The sequence below is a fragment of the Neoarius graeffei genome, chromosome 18 (assembly GCF_027579695.1).
Source record: "Neoarius graeffei isolate fNeoGra1 chromosome 18, fNeoGra1.pri, whole genome shotgun sequence".
In the NCBI taxonomy this organism is placed as follows: domain Eukaryota; kingdom Metazoa; phylum Chordata; class Actinopteri; order Siluriformes; family Ariidae; genus Neoarius; species Neoarius graeffei.
This window is the reverse complement of record NC_083586.1, coordinates 64,732,276-64,750,748: the sequence shown is the minus strand read 5'-3', so window position 1 is coordinate 64,750,748 and position 18,473 is coordinate 64,732,276. Positions and strand designations below refer to the sequence as shown.

Genomic DNA, 18,473 nt, shown 5'->3' with positions numbered 1-18,473 from the left:
ATTTATGAAATGGTCTGATTCTTAACACCAGTAGTGCCAATGATCTTCTCATTGCGATGCGATGCGAGTTGTCAAAAAATCCTATAACTTGGTTCATGAAATGCGCTTACAAAATATTTTCACTGTGAATATTTATTGTGTAATGGTGCAAAGTGAGAGAGAGAATAGCCCTTAGGGCAGAGTCAATCCCGCCAGCAAAAATAAGGGAAAAAAAGAGCGATCTCACCTCTTCAGATGATGGTTTAAGTCCTACAATACATTCCTCAAAAAAGGGCGTAGAAAAGCAAATTAATCCATCAACGTGCATCATTCAATTTATTCCGGACCATTAAAGACGCCGCCTTCAGCGTACGTCATCCTTGCCGCCATATTGGAAAGGTCAAAGCGGAGAATAAAGATTAGCTGCGTTTAACTGTACCAACAGGTTTACCATCCAAACGAGATCACATGGGATTACCTTTCACAGGTGAGAAACAACAAATTAATCCATCAACGTGTATCATTCAATTTATTCCGGACCATTAAAGACGCCGCCTTCTGCGTACGTCATCCTCGCCGCCATATTGGAAAGGTCAAAGCGGAGAATAAAGATTAGCTGCGTTTAACTGTACCAACAGGTTTACCGTCCAAACGAGATCACATGGGATTACCTTTCACAGGTGAGACTGGAAAAATACTTTTCATTGTATTTGGTCATTATAATGTAATTTTACGAACAGATTTTCCTGATTTTGTGGCTAATATGAAGTCTCGCGCATAATAGTTTATGCGCATGCGTCCTTACTTCTTCTATTCCCATACGAAAAAGAACAGTAAAGAACTTATAAGAGTTTACCACTGTCTTAGTAGTAAATCCTTATAAATATAAGGATAAATCCTTATAAGGATTTATAAATAAATATATATGCCATGTATGATTTACTCCTGAAAGTGGCCCATTTTGCATTTTCCTCATACAAATTTTTTATGAAAATCTAGTATGTATGAAGTGAACATTGTGCATGGTTTTTACAGATAATGTGTATGATGAATTACACCGTCTTTGTATGCTTCACGTAATGTTTGTAGTTTTAAATTATATTTTACATTTTAAAATGTATATGCCTTTTATATGTAAATCCAACACAAACATATGTGGATTTACATATGAAAGGCATATACATTTTAAACTGTAAAATATAATTTAAAACTACAAACATTACGTGAAGCATACAAAGACGGTGTAATTCATCATACACATTATCTGTAAAAACCATGCACAATGTTCACTTCATACACTAGATTTTCATAAAAAATTTGTATGAGGAAAATGCAAAATGAGCCACTTTCAGGAGTAAATCATACATGGCATATATATATATATATATATATATATATATATATATATATATATATATATATATATATCCTTATAAGGATTTATCCTTATATTTATAAGGATTTACTACTAAGATGGTGGTAAACTCTTATAAGTTCTTTACTGTTCTTTTTCGTATGGGTTGTTCTAGTGTCTCCGAAGGGACCGTCTTACAGCGCCCCTAGAGGTGTGGCAGGTGTATTGCATCGTTTTCAGCAAGCGTTGCGTTGCCATATGAACCTGATTGTTGCCCATTTGGACGCGATATATTTTTAAATAACATCTCGTTGCCGTTGTCGTGTGGATGTAGCCATAGAGAAGTGAAGCTGTAAGTGAACTCACTGTTTTACGGGGCTCAGGATAATGACCTCTAATCACCTCTTTCATGTGTCATGTTTCAGGAGCTCTTGGGAATGAATGGAGTGTAAAATACAGCCAAGAAAATCTCTGTGCTTTAAACGGATCTACAGTGTTTATGAACGGCACATACACACGCCCAACACGTCTTACAGTGACAAAGGAGTTTTGGTTCATAAGAGAGTTTACTGACCTGCGTAATGAACCAGGTTACTCAGACAGAGTGGAGTATTTAGGAGATGAACAGAAACACTTCTCCCTCAGACTGAGTGATGTGAAGAAAACAGATGAACACATGTACTACTTCAGAATCACAACAAATGTAGCGAAACAAAAGTGGGCGGGTAAACCTGGAGTTAGACTCACTGTTACAGGTAAATAAAATCATCTTATTTTCGACACACATCACTCAGACCATAATCTCTTTAGATACAGGAGAGTCAGAGTTTTGTAGCAGATTAATGAAGAGCTCGAACACATTCTTACTGAAATGAACTGAACAATAGGTGCTCGGGGGAAAACGTGACTCGCCTCCAGAGTGAAGGTTATTAACACTGAAAATAATTGTGAAAAGAATATCATTAGACTGAAAAACACTTTGAGAGAGAGCAGAGTTTTAAAAGTAGATGCTCTACAGGCTTCAGGACAGCTTTCCTGATTGAATGTTTCTCTCGTTGATTCAGATCTTCGGGTGATCGTTCCAGAAGAAGTGACAGAGGGACAGTCAGCTGTTCTGACCTGTAAAACCACCTGCAGTCTGACTGATCCAACATTCATCTGGTACAAAAACAGTCAGGATTTAACCACAAAGCCCACCAGTGGCAATGAAGTTCACCTGCAGCGGGTCAGCAGTGAGGATGCAGGCAGTTATAGCTGTGCTGTAAGAGGATATGAACATCTCCCCTCTCCTGCTCAAACCCTCAGCGTCAGATGTGAGCTTTATTCACTTTCTTCTTATATACTGTCAAAATAAAAAGGTCATAAATTACTTCATATTTACAGGAATGAAGGAAAAAGTCCTGGTGTAAGTAAAGAAAGTGAAAAAGACATTGACTGTGACCTTGAACTGCCTTCATTGCCCTTGTAATGGTACGACATAAAAATTGTTTCTTATATTAGCAAATAACTGGGAATAACTTGAAGCATTTATGGATCACAAATCTATACAGAATCCCATCTTGATCATGTAACGAGAAAAATACAAGCACATGCAGGATTGATTAAAAGGTGTCCCAGAATTATCACAGGATAAAAAGATGATCAGAATTATGACTGTATAATGGCAGTGAAGTGGGTTTTATATTCAGTGGGAACGACACATAATGAGATGAGCTGAAAAATGTAGTCAAGAACTGATGAAAGGAAAAAAAAAACACTCGGCTTATGACCATGAACTGCTTTCTTCACTCTTATCATGGAACTCTTTAGATCCTCCAAAGAACGTCTCGGTGTCCATCAGACCCTCTGGTGAGATAGTGGAGGGAAGTTCAGTGACTCTGACCTGCAGCAGTGATGCGAACCCACCTGTGGAGAACTACACCTGGTTTAAGGGGACGACATCAGTAGGAAAAGGAAAGACCTACACCATCTCCAATATCAGCTCTGAGGACAGTGGAGAGTACAAGTGCAAGTGCAGGAATGAACTCGGAGATCAGGACTCCATCAGTGTAACTCTGAATGTTCTGTGTAAGTTAAAGCTGAAGATCTTCTCACAGACAATAACAGAGAACATTATCATCGATTTACTTTAAAGCGTTACCTTTCTGTCCATTTTAGATCCTCCAAAGAATGTCTCAGTGTCCATCAGTCCCTCTGGTGAGATAGTGGAGGGAAGTTCAGTGACTCTGACCTGCAGCAGTGATGCGAACCCTCCTGTTGAGAACTACACCTGGTTTAAGGGGACGACATCAGTAGGAAAAGGAAAGACCTACACCATCTCCACTATCAGCTCTGAGGACAGTGGAGAGTACAAGTGCAAGTGCAGGAATGAAGTCGGAGATCAGGACTCCATCAGTGTAACTCTGAATGTTCTGTGTAAGTTAAAGCTGAAGATCTTCTAACAGACAATAACAGAGAACATTATCATCGATTTACTTTAAAGCATTACCTTTCTGTCCATTTTAGATCCTCCAAAGAATGTCTCAGTGTCCATCAGTCCCTCTGGTGAGATAGTGGAGGGAAGTTCAGTGACTCTGACCTGCAGCAGTGATGCGAACCCTCCTGTGGAGAACTACACCTGGTTTAAGGGGACGACATCAGTAGGAAAAGGAAAGACCTACACCATCTCCAATATCAGCTCTGAGGACAGTGGAGAGTACAAGTGCAAATGCAGGAATGAACTCGGAGATCAGGACTCCATCAGTGTAACTCTGAATGTTCTGTGTAAGTTAAAGCTGAAGATCTTCTCACAGACAATAACAGAGAACATTATCATCGATTTACTTTAAAGCATTACCTTTCTGTCCATTTTAGATCCTCCAAAGAATGTCTCAGTGTCCATCAGTCCCTCTGGTGAGATAGTGGAGGGAAGTTCAGTGACTCTGACCTGCAGCAGTGATGCGAACCCTCCTGTGGAGAACTACACCTGGTTTAAGGGGACGACATCAGTAGGAAAAGGAAAGACCTACACCATCTCCAATATCAGCTCTGAGGACAGTGGAGAGTACAAGTGCAAGTGCAGGAATGAACTCGGAGATCAGGACTCCATCAGTGTAACTCTGAATGTTCTGTGTAAGTTAAAGCTGAAGATCTTCTCACAGACAATAACAGAGAACATTATCATCGATTTACTTTAAAGCGTTACCTTTCTGTCCATTTTAGATCCTCCAAAGAATGTCTCAGTGTCCATCAGTCCCTCTGGTGAGATAGTGGAGGGAAGTTCAGTGACTCTGACCTGCAGCAGTGATGCAAACCCTCCTGTTGAGAACTACACCTGGTTTAAGGGGATGACATCAGTAGGAAAAGGAAAGACCTACACCATCTCCAATATCAGCTCTGAGGACAGTGGAGAGTACAAGTGCAAGTGCAGGAATGAACTCGGAGATCAGGACTCCATCAGTGTAACTCTGAATGTTCTGTGTAAGTTAAAGCTGAAGATCTTCTAACAGACAATAACAGAGAACATTATCATCGATTTACTTTTAAGCGTTACCTTTCTGTCCATTTTAGATCCTCCAAAGAATGTCTCAGTGTCCATCAGTCCCTCTGGTGGGATAGTGGAGGGAAGTTCAGTGACTCTGACCTGCAGCAGTGATGCGAACCCTCCTGTGGAGATCTACAACTGGTTTAAGGTAAACGAATCCTCACCTGTAGGATCTGGACAGAGTTACAGAGCTCTTCAGAGTGGACAGTACTACTGTGAGGCTCAGAATAAACACGGCTCTGAGAGATCTGCTGCAGTGTCCGTCACTTTAAAAGGTGAGAGCGATGGTGTAAATCTATAAATCTGAATGAGGCTGATAAATATTCAACACTGATTCATGATCACATCATTATCTACACAGGGTTTCAGAACATAGTTGTGGATGCAGGAGTTGGGGTTGTTGTGCTTGTGTGTGTTATTTTCATCGTCATCATCTTGTTTCTAAGGTAAGAAAATATGGATTTTTTTCACCTCAATATCAAAAATAGAGTGAGGTTATAGTCGTAAGTTTTACAGAATTTTCTGCTGTACAGCTCTGTGTGTTTGAATGTTTTTCCAGTAAACACTCCTGTTTTTAACTGACCAAGGTTTATGTAAACTCTTTGGTCAAAGGTTTGTGCACCTTCACCCTCACCATCAGATATCCCTGCTGAACATCTCATTCCAGATTTATTCTCATTGTTACTGTTATAATAAGGCTTTCCACTAGATTTTGGGGCGTGGCTGTGGGGATTTATATTCATTCAATTCAGTGACAAGAGCATTAGTGAGATCAGACTCTGATGTTGGGATGTTGAGGCTCCAGTTCCAGTTCATCCCAAAGGTGTTCAGTGGGGTTGAGTTCAGTCAGGGCTCTGTGCAGGACACTCGAGTTCTTCACTCCAACCTTCACACACCACATCTACATGGTGCTCGCTTTGTGCTCAGGGGCATCATCATGCTGGAACAGGTTTGGACCTGAACATTCTGTACAGTTGTGAGCTTCCAACATTGTGCTTAGAGTTTCAGGAAGCACCACATGTGGGTGTGATGGTCAGGGGTGGTCCGGTATCTTTAGTGTTTACTGTAACATGACTCATTGATTTATTATTTCATTTTACAGGAAAAAGAAGAGAATTGGTTCAACAGCAGACCGAAGTTTAAAACAGGTAAATAAATGTCCAGATAATTGCTGAGAAGTGTGTTTAGATAGCTAGAACTTTATTGTCATTGTAATGCACAAGTACAGGACAACGAAATTGGTTGGCTGTCATTTGCTGGTGCACATAACATAAAAGATAAATAATCGATCAATATTAAGAAAGGCATTTTAAAAAATCAAGATATATTGCACATTTCAGGTGTTCATGCAATTTGTGTGTCCATGTTCAGTGCTGTTATGGTTCTGGCATAAAAACTGGTTTTCAGTCTGTTAGTTCTTGTTTTTATTGCCCTGAAATGCCTTCCAGAAGGCAACGGTTTGAATAGATGATGTCTGGGATGTGATGGGTCCTTGAGGATGCTGTGAACTTTTCTGAAGCCATGTCTTACGTAAATATCCTCCAGGGAGTTTAGGGAGCAGCCAATAATTTTTTGAGTTATGGAAATGACCCTCTGGAGTGCTTTCTTCCATGCTGCTGAAAAACTGGTGAACCAAGCAGAGATGCAGTATCTCAGTGCACTTTCAACTGAACACTGGTACAACCCCGATTCCAAAAAAGTTGGGACAAAGTACAAATTGTAAATAAAAACGAAATGCAATGATGAGGAAGTTTCAAAATTCCATATTTTATTCAGAATAGAACATAGATGACATATCAAATGTTTAAACTGAGAAAATGTATCATTTAAAGAGAAAAATTAGGTGATTTTAAATTTCATGACAACAACACATCTCAAAAAAGTTGGGACAAGGCCATGTTTACCACTGTGAGACATCCCCTTTTCTCTTTACAACAGTCTGTAAACGTCTGGGGACTGAGGAGACAAGTTGCTCAAGTTTAGGGATAGGAATGTTAACCCATTCTTGTCTAATGTAGGATTCTAGTTGCTCAACTGTCTTATGATGTGCCAAATGTTTTCTATGGGTGAAAGATCTGGACTGCAGGCTGGCCAGTTCAGTACCCGGACCCTTCTTCTACGCAGCCATGATGCTGTAATTGATGCAGTATGTGGTTTGGCATTGTCATGTTGGAAAATGCAAGGTCTTCCCTGAAAGAGACATCGTCTGGATGGGAGCATATGTTGCTCTAGAACCTGGATATACCTTTCAGCATTGATGGTGTCTTTCCAGATGTGTAAGCTGCCCATGCCACACGCACTAATGCAACCCCATACCATCAGAAATGCAGACTTCTGAACTGAGCACTGATAACAACTTGGGTCGTCCTTCTCCTCTTTAGTCCGAATGACACGGCGTCCCTGATTTCCATAAAGAACTTCAAATTTTGATTCGTCTGACCACAGAACAGTTTTCCACTTTGCCACAGTCCATTTTAAATGAGCCTTGGCCCAGAGAAGACGTCTGCGCTTCTGGATCATGTTTAGATATGGGTTCTTCTTTGAACTATAGAGTTTTAGCTGGCAACGGCGGATGGCACGATGAATTGTGTTCACAGATAATGTTCTCTGGAAATATTCCTGAGCCCATTTTGTGATTTCCAATACAGAAGCACACCTGTATGTGATGCAGTGCCGTCTAAGGGCCCGAAGATCACGGGCACCCAGTATGGTTTTCCGGCCTTGACCATTACGCACAGAGATTCTTCCAGATTCTCTGAATCTTTTGATGATATTATACACTGTATATGATGATATGTTCAAACTCTTTGCAATTTTACACTGTCGAACTCCTTTCTGATATTGCTCCACTATTTGTTGGCGCAGAATTAGGGGGATTGGTGATCCTCTTCCCATCTTTACTTCTGAGAGCTGCTGCCACTCCAAGATGCTCTTTTTATACCCAGTCATGTTAATGACCTTTTGCCAATTGACCTAATGAGTTGCAATTTGGTCCTCCAGCTGTTCCTTTTTTGTACCTTTTAACTTTTCCAGCCTCTTATTGCCCCTGTCCCAACTTTTTTGAGATGTGTTGCTATCATGAAATTTCAAATGAGCCTATTTGGCATGAAATTTCAAAATGTCTCACTTTCGACATTTGATATGTTGTCTATGTTCTATTGTGAATACAATATCAGTTTTTGAGATTTGTAAATTATTGCATTCCATTTTTATTTGCAATTTGTACTTTGTCCCAACTTTTTTGGAATCGGGGTTGTAGATGGACACCAGCAGTTTGTCAGCCAGGTTGTTTTTTTTTTTCTGAGTATCTTCAAGAAATGGAAATGCTCCTGTGCCTTCTTTCCCAGTGCTGTGGTGTTGGTGTTCCAGGACAGATCATCATCCACATGTACACCCAGGAACCTGAAGTCCGAAACCCTCTCCATGCGGTCTCCGTAGATGTACAGAGGATGCAGACCAGAATTTTTCCTTCTGTAGTTGATGATCAGAGCTTTGGTTTTGGAGGTGTTCAGGACCAAGTTATTCTGTGTGCACAACACTGACAGCCTTTGGACCTCATCTCTGTATGCCGCCTCATCTTCTCCAGAGATGAGCCCCACCATGGTTGTATCATCCACAAATTTAATAATGGCATTACTCGGATGTGTGGGTTTGCAGTCATGTGTGTAGAGAGTGTAGAGCAAGGGGCTGAGCACACAACCCTGTGGAGAGCCAGTACTGAGACTGAGGGCGGTGTAGAGATGGGGGCCTACTCTGATTCTCTGAGAGCAATCTGTCAGTAAGTCTCTGATCCAGTAGCAGACGGTGTATGACAGTCCTAAGTCCAGTAATTTGTTGACCAGTCTGTTTGTGATGATAGTGTTGATGGCAGAGCTAAAGTCTATGAAGAACAGCCTTGCACAGCTCCCCTGATGTTCCAGATGGGTTAAGACTGTGTGAAGAGCTGTGACAATGGCATCTTCTATAGATCTATTAGCACTGTATGCAAACTGGTGGGAGTCCAATGTGGGTGGGAGCCTGGAAATGATGTAATGTCTGACCAGTTTCTCAAAACACTTCATGACCTCTGGTGTGAGTGTCACTGGACCGTTGTCATTAAGGGTGCTGATGGTAGGTTTTTTGGCAACGGGATGATTGTAGCAGCTTTCAGGCAGGGTGGGATCATGGACTGAGACAGGGACAGGGTGAAGATTTTTGTGAAGACCCCAGTGAGTTGGTCTGCACAATCCTTCAGCACCCTCCCTGACACCCCATCAGGTCCGGTAGCTTTCCATGGGTTCACCACCCTCAGTGTGTGCCTTACCTCATGTTTCTGCACTGTCAGAAAATGGCTTCTGTGGGCTGGTGGAAGGAATGTAGCTGTCTCTGGTGCCTTCACCTCAAAGCAGGCAAAGAAACAGTTCCATTTCTCAGCCAGCGTGGCATCTCCATCAGCAGCTGTGAGATTACTGGACTGTGTTGAAGTCCCTGCCACACCTGCCACGTGTTGGGACTGTAGAAGTTGTGCTGAAGCTTTCTCTGCCTCAGCTGCTTTGATGCCGCTTCTCAAGCTGGCTCTTGCAGCACCATACTGTGCCCCATCACAGGAAAGTGGTGTTCCTAACCCTCAACAGGATCTGAAATTCTTTTTTAATGTCGTTTCATTTGTACTGTCATTTCAACACTTCAGATGTTCTGGGTTTACATTTGAGATTCTCGTCAGCAATAGAAGTCAAGAATGAGCATTGCGTGTTTCTAACATTTTTATGGAATTATCATCGTAAGCAGCAGATGAATTAATTACAACCCCGATTCCAAAAAAGTTGGGACAAAGTACAAATTGTAAATAAAAACGGAATGCAATGATGTGGAAGTTTCAAAATTCCATATTTTATTCAGAATAGAACATAGATGACATATCAAATGTTTAAACTGAGAAAATGTATCATTTAAAGAGAAAAATTAGGTGATTTTAAATTTCATGACAACAACACATCTCAAAAAAGTTGGGACAAGGCCATGTTTACCGCTGTGAGACATCCCCTTTTCTCTTTACAACAGTTTGTAAATGTCTGGGGACTGAGGAGACAAGTTGCTCAAGTTTAGGGATAGGAATGTTAACCCATTCTTGTCTAATGTAGGATTCTAGTTGCTCAACTGTCTTATGATGTGCCAAATGTTTTCTATGGGTGAAAGCTCTGGACTGCAGGCTGGCCAGTTCAGTACCCGGACCCTTCTTCTACACAGCCATGATGCTGTAATTGATGCAGTATGTGGTTTGGCATTGTCATGTTGGAAAATGCAAGGTCTTCCCTGAAAGAGATGTCATCTGGATGGGAGCATATGTTGCTCTAGAACCTGGATATACCTTTCAGCATTGATGGTGTCTTTCCAGATGTGTAAGCTGCCCATGCCACACGCACTAATGCAACCCCATACCATCAGAAATGCAGGCTTCTGAACTGAGCGCTGATAACAACTTGGGTCGTCCTTCTCCTCTTTAGTCCGAATGACACGGCGTCCCTGATTTCCATAAAGAACTTCAAATTTTGATTCGTCTGACCACAGAACAGTTTTCCACTTTGCCACAGTCCATTTTAAATGAGCCTTGGCCCAGAGAAGACGTCTGCGCTTCTGGATCATGTTTAGATATGGGTTCTTCTTTGAACTATAGAGTTTTAGCTGGCAACGGTGGATGGCACGGTGAATTGTGTTCACAGATAACCAGTGCTGGGAATAACGGCGTTAGAGTATAACGGCGTTACTAACGGAGCCACATTTTGGGTAACGGAATAATTACTTAGTTACTTAATCCATATTTGTATCGCCGTTACCGTTACTCGGGAAGTAACGTGATGCGTTACAATTTGATATGGGCGCCTTGACAACATGAGCATTGGCAACACGGTACCACAATATATAATAATAATTATGTACCAATATGGCTTTTACATTCTCCCATTCACCCTTTGAATGCAAGAGAACAAATCGTGATTTGCTAAGATGTTCTAGGTGGGTGGAGTCGATTGTGTTTTCCCGCTACGCACACACACGCGCACACAGAGATGGGGAAGAGACAATGGCAGCACCAAGCCGCAAAGTCGCATTTTCGATCTGGAAACACCGGCATAATTTCACGCTGGTTGAAGTCAAAGGCAATAATGTTTATGTCCAATGCAAACTGTGCCCTGGAAACAAAGTTCTGTCCACAGGGATATCAAGCAACTCCAACCTGCTGAAGCACCTCACAGCATCGCATCATCATGGGACACCCCTGAGTACTGCTATTGCTAACCCACCCCCTAGCCCTGGTGCAGCTAGTTTGAGCTCTAGCGAAGAGGGAGACGGAAGCGCTGCTCTTAAGCAAGCCAAACTTGACTTCGCAGGACAGACGCTAGTGTCTAAGGCTGAGCTCAACAGAATAATAGCCAGGTATGTTGTCGAAAACATGTTGCCCTTATCCACGGTGGAGTCGGAGTCGTTCAGGGCTCTTGTTGCCAAAATTCCTTCTCGTGGAAGAGAAAAGAGTACACCCCTCTGCCGAAAAACTTTTGCTGCATACATAGACAACGAGTATGGAAAAATGAACGTGGAACTGAAAAAGTCTTTCGAGGAATTGCAGTACATATCCACTACAGCAGATATTTGGACTGCCCACAATAAAAGTTATATAGGTGTAATGGCACACTGGATAGATCCCAACAGTATGGAAAGAAATAAAACAGCCCTTGCCTGCAGACAATTTAAGGGGCGGCATACTTACGATACAATTGCAGTCGAGCTTGATGACATACACTCAATGTATGGCATTACAGACAAAATCACGGCAACAGTCACAGATAATGGGTCTAATTTTGTCAAAGCATTTAAAATGTATCAGCCAGTTGAGAGTGATTCTGAGGATGGTGAAGATGAGGTCCCATTTACTGATGTGAATGATGTTCTGCATTCAAACGAGAGTCAAGATGGTGATGGTGTGGTGATCGCTCTACCCCCCTATCATAGATGTGCATCCCACACCCTCAATCTAATATCATGCACAGATGTTGAGAAGTGGCTCTTGTCAAAGCCTGACACAAAAGCAGCATACAGAAGTGCTGTCGCAAAATGCACCACTCTTTGGAATAAGGCCAGTCACTCAACTTTGGCTGCTGAAGCACTTGATGAGGTGATCTCAAAAAAGCTGCTTGTACCCTGCTCAACACGGTGGAACTCTTTTTACGATGCCCTGGCTCGCATCTCAGAAATATCCATGGCAGATCTCAGTACCATCTCCCTAAAATTAGGACTGGCTGCTATTACAGAACGGGAGCATCAGTTCATAAAGGAGTACTGTACTGTGATGCCGCCCCTTACCATTGCCTTAGACATACTTCAAGGAGAAGGAAATTGCTTCCATGGTACTCTATTACCAACGTTGGAGATGCTGATGGTGAAAACACAAGCCCTTAAAGATGGCCTGCAAAAGTTGAAGGATCTTCCTGATGCTATAGTGACAGTAAGAGTCTTATAATAATAGCATAATAATAATAATAATAATAATAATAATAATAATAATAATAATTTGTATGTATGCAAAGCTTGAATGTGTCTATGTATAATTTCAGGCAATCAAAACAAGATTTGCTGATGTGCTGGGCAGTGAAGAGGCTGTCATTGCTGCCGTGGCACTTCCAAAATTCAAACTTCGCTGGCTGCGGTCACAGGAATTAAAGGAAAAGGCCAAAGCAAGTTTGCTGGCAGAGTGTCGAAAAATTGCCCTTGAAGAACCACAGCCAGAACTACAGCCAGGTACTACAAGCACATCTACACAGCACATCGATTTGGCTAAAGAGGACTCCTTCTTTTCCTTTGAGGAAGACGAGGAGGATACATTCTCTTCAACAGAAAGGCAGGTGGAAGATTATTTAAGATCTCCATCGCAACAATTCAACACTTTGAATGGATTTCCTCTCATCAAGAAAATATCACTACGTTACAATGCTGCTCCACCATCTAGTGCACCTGTTGAGAGACTTTTCAGTCTGGGAAAGCTTGTCTTCTCCCCAAAGCGAAACGGACTGTCTGACAAAAGATTTGAAAAGCTTCTCCTTCTACGCTACAACTTGTGGTTCAGCCGCTAGATAAGTGGGCTATGTTGTAGTGATGCGTACATTGTTATTACTGTTAGTACATTGAATGATTACAATAAGCTCCGTTCAGCTCCGTTTGTTAAAAATAGCAATTTATTAATTTAATTTATTATTTTTCCCTTTGTTGATTTCTGTGCCTTAATATGAAGGGTGTATAGGCCTACTTCAAATGATTGTAAGTCATGTTGTTGATGATAACTCAGAAAATGTATAAGTCTAATAAGAATTTAAGCTACAGTCAGATATTTTATTGTTTTTTTTTCCCCAATAATACTAATAGAATAAGAATTTACAGACATCATCAGGGCCTATTATTTTGTTACCAATCGTTTACCTGTACTTAAATGCAAAATCAAAGAATATTTACATTTTCAACCAATTCAAGTAGGCTAACTTCCAAAAATATTGCATTTTCAGTATTTCAATTTTATTTTCTGTTGTGGGTTGCAATCTAGTATTCATTTTGAATAAATAAATGTTTGGCAAGTCGGCATCAGTGCTTTAGTTTGTGGAGATGTGAAATGGATAAACATAATGTACTAAACCCATCACTACCCTCAAGCAGTTCAAGCAGCGTTACTGCTATTATAACCTTGTAAGGGTCTACACACTTTGAGTAGCCGTCAGAGTCAGTGAGTAATTAAGTCCTCTTTAGTACTCAGGAAGATCTTTGATAGTGTTTTTAAGGAAGCATCCTAAACAAAAATCACAGGCAACTAACATAACAGATAAACAGGGTATTCATCCTTGATCTGTTATGTTATTTTGCCTGTGATTTTTGTTTAGGATGCTTCCTTAAAAACACTATCAAAGATCTTCCTGACCTATTGTAAATGGTGAAAGCTAAGCTAACTGTAATAAACCAGGTTATCATAATGCTGTAAACTGTGAGGACTTAATTGCTCACTGACTCTGTACTCTGTACTCCAAAAAAGTAATTGCGTTAGTAACTGCGTTACTTCACTAGAAAAGAACAGTTATCCTCGTTTATCTGTAAGCAAAAAAAAAAAAAAAGTAACGCAATAAATACTTTTCCTGGTAACTAGTTACTTTTCTAGTGAAGTAACGCAGTTACTAACGCAATTACTTTTTTGGAGAAGTAACTAGTACTTGTAACTAATTACTTTTTCAAAGTAATGTGCCCAGCACTGCAGATAACGTTCTCTGAAAATATTCCTGAGCCCACTTTTTGATTTCCAATACAGAAGCATGCCTGTATGTGATGCAGTGCTGTCTAAGGGCCCGAAGATCACGGGCACCCAGTATGGTTTTCCAGCCTTGACCCTTACGCACAGAGATTCTTCCAGATTCTCTGAATCTTTTGATGATATTATGCACTGTAGATGATGATATGTTCAAACTCTTTGCAATTTTACACTGTCGAACTCCTTTCTGATATTGCTCCACTATTTGTCGGCGCAGAATTAGGGGGATTGGTGATCCTCTTCCCATCTTTACTTCTGAGAGCCGCTGCCACTCCAAGATGCTCTTTTTATACCCAGTCATGTTAATGACCTATTGCCAATTGACCTAATGAGTTGCAATTTGGTCCTCCAGCTGTTCCTTTTTTGTACCTTTAACTTTTCCAGCCTCTTATTGCCCCTGTCCCAAGTTTTTTGAGATGTGTTGCTGTCATGAAATTTCAAATGAGCCAATATTTGGCATGAAATTTCAAAATGTCTCACTTTCGACATTTGATATGTTGTCTATGTTCTATTGTGAATACAATATCAGTTTTTGAGATTTGTAAATTATTGCATTCCATTTTTATTTACAATTTGTACTTTGTCCCAACTTTTTTGGAATCGGGGTTGTACATTTTTCAATTGATCCAATTTGGATCAAGGTCACATCAAGGTCAAATGTCAGAAATATGTTTATCAATGCACTAGTGTCAGAGCTGCTTTTATAGAAAATTAATCAACACTTTCTAACCAATTAGAATCAAGGATTCAACAGAGCTGTGATGTAGATGTCCAGCATGTTCAATCCTCTGTCTCTGTGATGTCATGTTCTCTCACCTCAGGATGATATTTATTCCAACATTGCCGTGACAAAGCCAATCAACACTGTATCTGATTCAGCTTCAGCCAATCAGGACGAAGTTCTGTACACCAGTGTGTTACACCAGAGAACCGCTGACCCCGGGAACGCTGAGAGTTCTGCTGTAAAAGCTTCTGTCTCTGAGGAAGAAGAGGTTCAGTACGCTAGTGTTCGATTTCCTCGCACCGGTGCTGATGACAGGTGAGAGGATCAGGTCTGTTTCCTCCACTCTAACAGAGCTGGATATGATCTTCTGCTGGATCTGAGTGTGATCATTTCCTCTCTTTCTGTAGGCCTTCCAATGCTGAGGATCCCACTGTGATCTACAGCAGTGTGAAATAAACAACATTCAGCCATTTATTCAACCTCACCACAACTTCCACCTGCTCAGTGGAAAGCTTCAGGAAACTCTCCAGATGGACACAGTCAGAGGAGCCTTTTTTTTTTCAATACCTTCTGATGTACTGATGTGTATATCATGTTTTCTAATGTATACCAACTTTAAACTTCACAACTGGAGAACACTGGATAACTAGGAAAAAAATATCTCGATGAAACTGTAAGCTCCCATTCACATTTGGAATATTTAAAGAACTGTTTTTATGTGACTTTTTAAAATGCGTTAGCTTCATGAGATAAATGTAAATGTAGATGACTCGCTTACGGCTCCTCGCTCCAAATCCAGTTTGCCTCAGTGAAAATCTCGAACCTGTTTATATTCATCTGTTCATGATAAACATCACAACATCAGCAGACTTTGATAGACAATCTAAAAACTTTTTGTTTTTTTCTTTTTCTTTTATCGATACTTAATGTGTAAAGTAGACCATTTGGTGTGTGGGAGACACTTCCTGAACACAAACCACAAGGCCTTTTTCGGAGAACTGATGCTGCCTTCATGGTGCCTTGTAAGTGATAATGTGCAAGTTGTAATAAATTCAGTTTTCACGTGAGGACATTCGATGCACAAAATGAGGGGGGGACATGGATGACATCTTTTGTTTGCTCTGTCAGAGAATGTAAAGCTCAAAAACAGCGAGTTTAACCATAATGTTGGTTCTGTTCTACTGGAGTGAACTTCAAAAAATTATGTTTAGCAGCAAGCTAGCTGGCTAACGTTAGCAATAACTAATGTTGATTATATTTATACCTTCTCATTACTGTACTGTCTGTATATTAACTTATCTAAAGCCAGTACTGTTATAAATTATAAATTAGTTTATCATTTAACCCTCTGGGGTCGAGAGCTTCTCTGGTGAAGCTCGGCAGGTTTAGAATGAGTAGGTCATGTATTTAGATAAATATCTTCAAGTTTTTTGTCATACAAGCATGAAAAATGTATTGACAGAAACTTTATACTTTACACTTTCCTGTGTGCCCACTGCCAAATAATATGATAGTTTTTAAATTACCTAAATTATATGAAACATAAAATTGTCACCTTCCTCAGTCACACTGGAGTCGGAGTGCTGAGCGCGTAATTATGTGTAAATATTTGGCATGAAATTTCAAAATGTCTCACTTTCGACATTTGATATGTTGTCTATGTTCTATTGTGAATACAATATCAGTTTTTGAGATTTGTAAATTATTGCATTCCATTTTTATTTGCAATTTGTACTTTGTCCCAACTTTTTTGGAATCGGGGTTGTAGATGGACACCAGCAGTTTGTCAGCCAGGTTGTTTTTTTTTTTCTGAGTATCTTCAAGAAATGGAAATGCTCCTGTGCCTTCTTTCCCAGTGCTGTGGTGTTGGTGTTCCAGGACAGATCATCATCCACATGTACACCCAGGAACCTGAAGTCCGAAACCCTCTCCATGCGGTCTCCGTAGATGTACAGAGGATGCAGACCAGAATTTTTCCTTCTGTAGTTGATGATCAGAGCTTTGGTTTTGGAGGTGTTCAGGACCAAGTTATTCTGTGTGCACAACACTGACAGCCTTTGGACCTCATCTCTGTATGCCGCCTCATCTTCTCCAGAGATGAGCCCCACCATGGTTGTATCATCCACAAATTTAATAATGGCATTACTCGGATGTGTGGGTTTGCAGTCATGTGTGTAGAGAGTGTAGAGCAAGGGGCTGAGCACACAACCCTGTGGAGAGCCAGTACTGAGACTGAGGGCGGTGTAGAGATGGGGGCCTACTCTGATTCTCTGAGAGCAATCTGTCAGTAAGTCTCTGATCCAGTAGCAGACGGTGTATGACAGTCCTAAGTCCAGTAATTTGTTGACCAGTCTGTTTGTGATGATAGTGTTGATGGCAGAGCTAAAGTCTATGAAGAACAGCCTTGCACAGCTCCCCTGATGTTCCAGATGGGTTAAGACTGTGTGAAGAGCTGTGACAATGGCATCTTCTATAGATCTATTAGCACTGTATGCAAACTGGTGGGAGTCCAATGTGGGTGGGAGCCTGGAAATGATGTAATGTCTGACCAGTTTCTCAAAACACTTCATGACCTCTGGTGTGAGTGTCACTGGACCGTTGTCATTAAGGGTGCTGATGGTAGGTTTTTTGGCAACGGGATGATTGTAGCAGCTTTCAGGCAGGGTGGGATCATGGACTGAGACAGGGACAGGGTGAAGATTTTTGTGAAGACCCCAGTGAGTTGGTCTGCACAATCCTTCAGCACCCTCCCTGACACCCCATCAGGTCCGGTAGCTTTCCATGGGTTCACCACCCTCAGTGTGTGCCTTACCTCATGTTTCTGCACTGTCAGAAAATGGCTTCTGTGGGCTGGTGGAAGGAATGTAGCTGTCTCTGGTGCCTTCACCTCAAAGCAGGCAAAGAAACAGTTCCATTTCTCAGCCAGCGTGGCATCTCCATCAGCAGCTGTGAGATTACTGGACTGTGTTGAAGTCCCTGCCACACCTGCCACGTGTTGGGACTGTAGAAGTTGTGCTGAAGCTTTCTCTGCCTCAGCTGCTTTGATGCCGCTTCTCAAGCTGGCTCTTGCAGCACCATACTGTGCCCCATCACAGGAAAGTGGTGTTCCTAACCCTCAACAGGATCTGAAATTCTTTTTTAATGTCGTTTCATTTGTACTGTCATTTCAACACTTCAGATGTTCTGGGTTTACATTTGAGATTCTCGTCAGCAATAGAAGTCAAGAATGAGCATTGCGTGTTTCTAACATTTTTATGGAATTATCATCGTAAGCAGCAGATGAATTAATTACAACCCCGATTCCAAAAAAGTTGGGACAAAGTACAAATTGTAAATAAAAACGGAATGCAATGATGTGGAAGTTTCAAAATTCCATATTTTATTCAGAATAGAACATAGATGACATATCAAATGTTTAAACTGAGAAAATGTATCATTTAAAGAGAAAAATTAGGTGATTTTAAATTTCATGACAACAACACATCTCAAAAAAGTTGGGACAAGGCCATGTTTACCGCTGTGAGACATCCCCTTTTCTCTTTACAACAGTTTGTAAATGTCTGGGGACTGAGGAGAC

The 18,473-nt window shown here is 41.0% G+C and overlaps 1 protein-coding gene across 1 annotated transcript in view; it reads left to right on the top strand.

Annotated features, from left to right (window-relative positions):
• LOC132866475 (B-cell receptor CD22-like) overlaps positions 1 to 16,505 on the top strand; it is a 36,043-nt gene extending 19,538 nt beyond the window's left edge. Inside the window, exons 4-15 of the mRNA XM_060899264.1 lie at positions 1,759 to 2,088; positions 2,398 to 2,646; positions 3,143 to 3,400; positions 3,491 to 3,748; positions 3,839 to 4,096; positions 4,187 to 4,444; positions 4,535 to 4,792; positions 4,883 to 5,131; positions 5,218 to 5,302; positions 5,959 to 6,004; positions 14,994 to 15,211; positions 15,304 to 16,505. Of these exons, the coding sequence (XP_060755247.1) occupies positions 1,759 to 2,088; positions 2,398 to 2,646; positions 3,143 to 3,400; positions 3,491 to 3,748; positions 3,839 to 4,096; positions 4,187 to 4,444; positions 4,535 to 4,792; positions 4,883 to 5,131; positions 5,218 to 5,302; positions 5,959 to 6,004; positions 14,994 to 15,211; positions 15,304 to 15,352 (2,516 nt within the window). The 3' untranslated portion in view covers positions 15,353 to 16,505. The remainder of the gene's footprint in view (positions 1 to 1,758; positions 2,089 to 2,397; positions 2,647 to 3,142; positions 3,401 to 3,490; positions 3,749 to 3,838; positions 4,097 to 4,186; positions 4,445 to 4,534; positions 4,793 to 4,882; positions 5,132 to 5,217; positions 5,303 to 5,958; positions 6,005 to 14,993; positions 15,212 to 15,303) is intronic.
• The last annotated feature ends 1,968 nt before the right edge of the window (positions 16,506 to 18,473 follow it).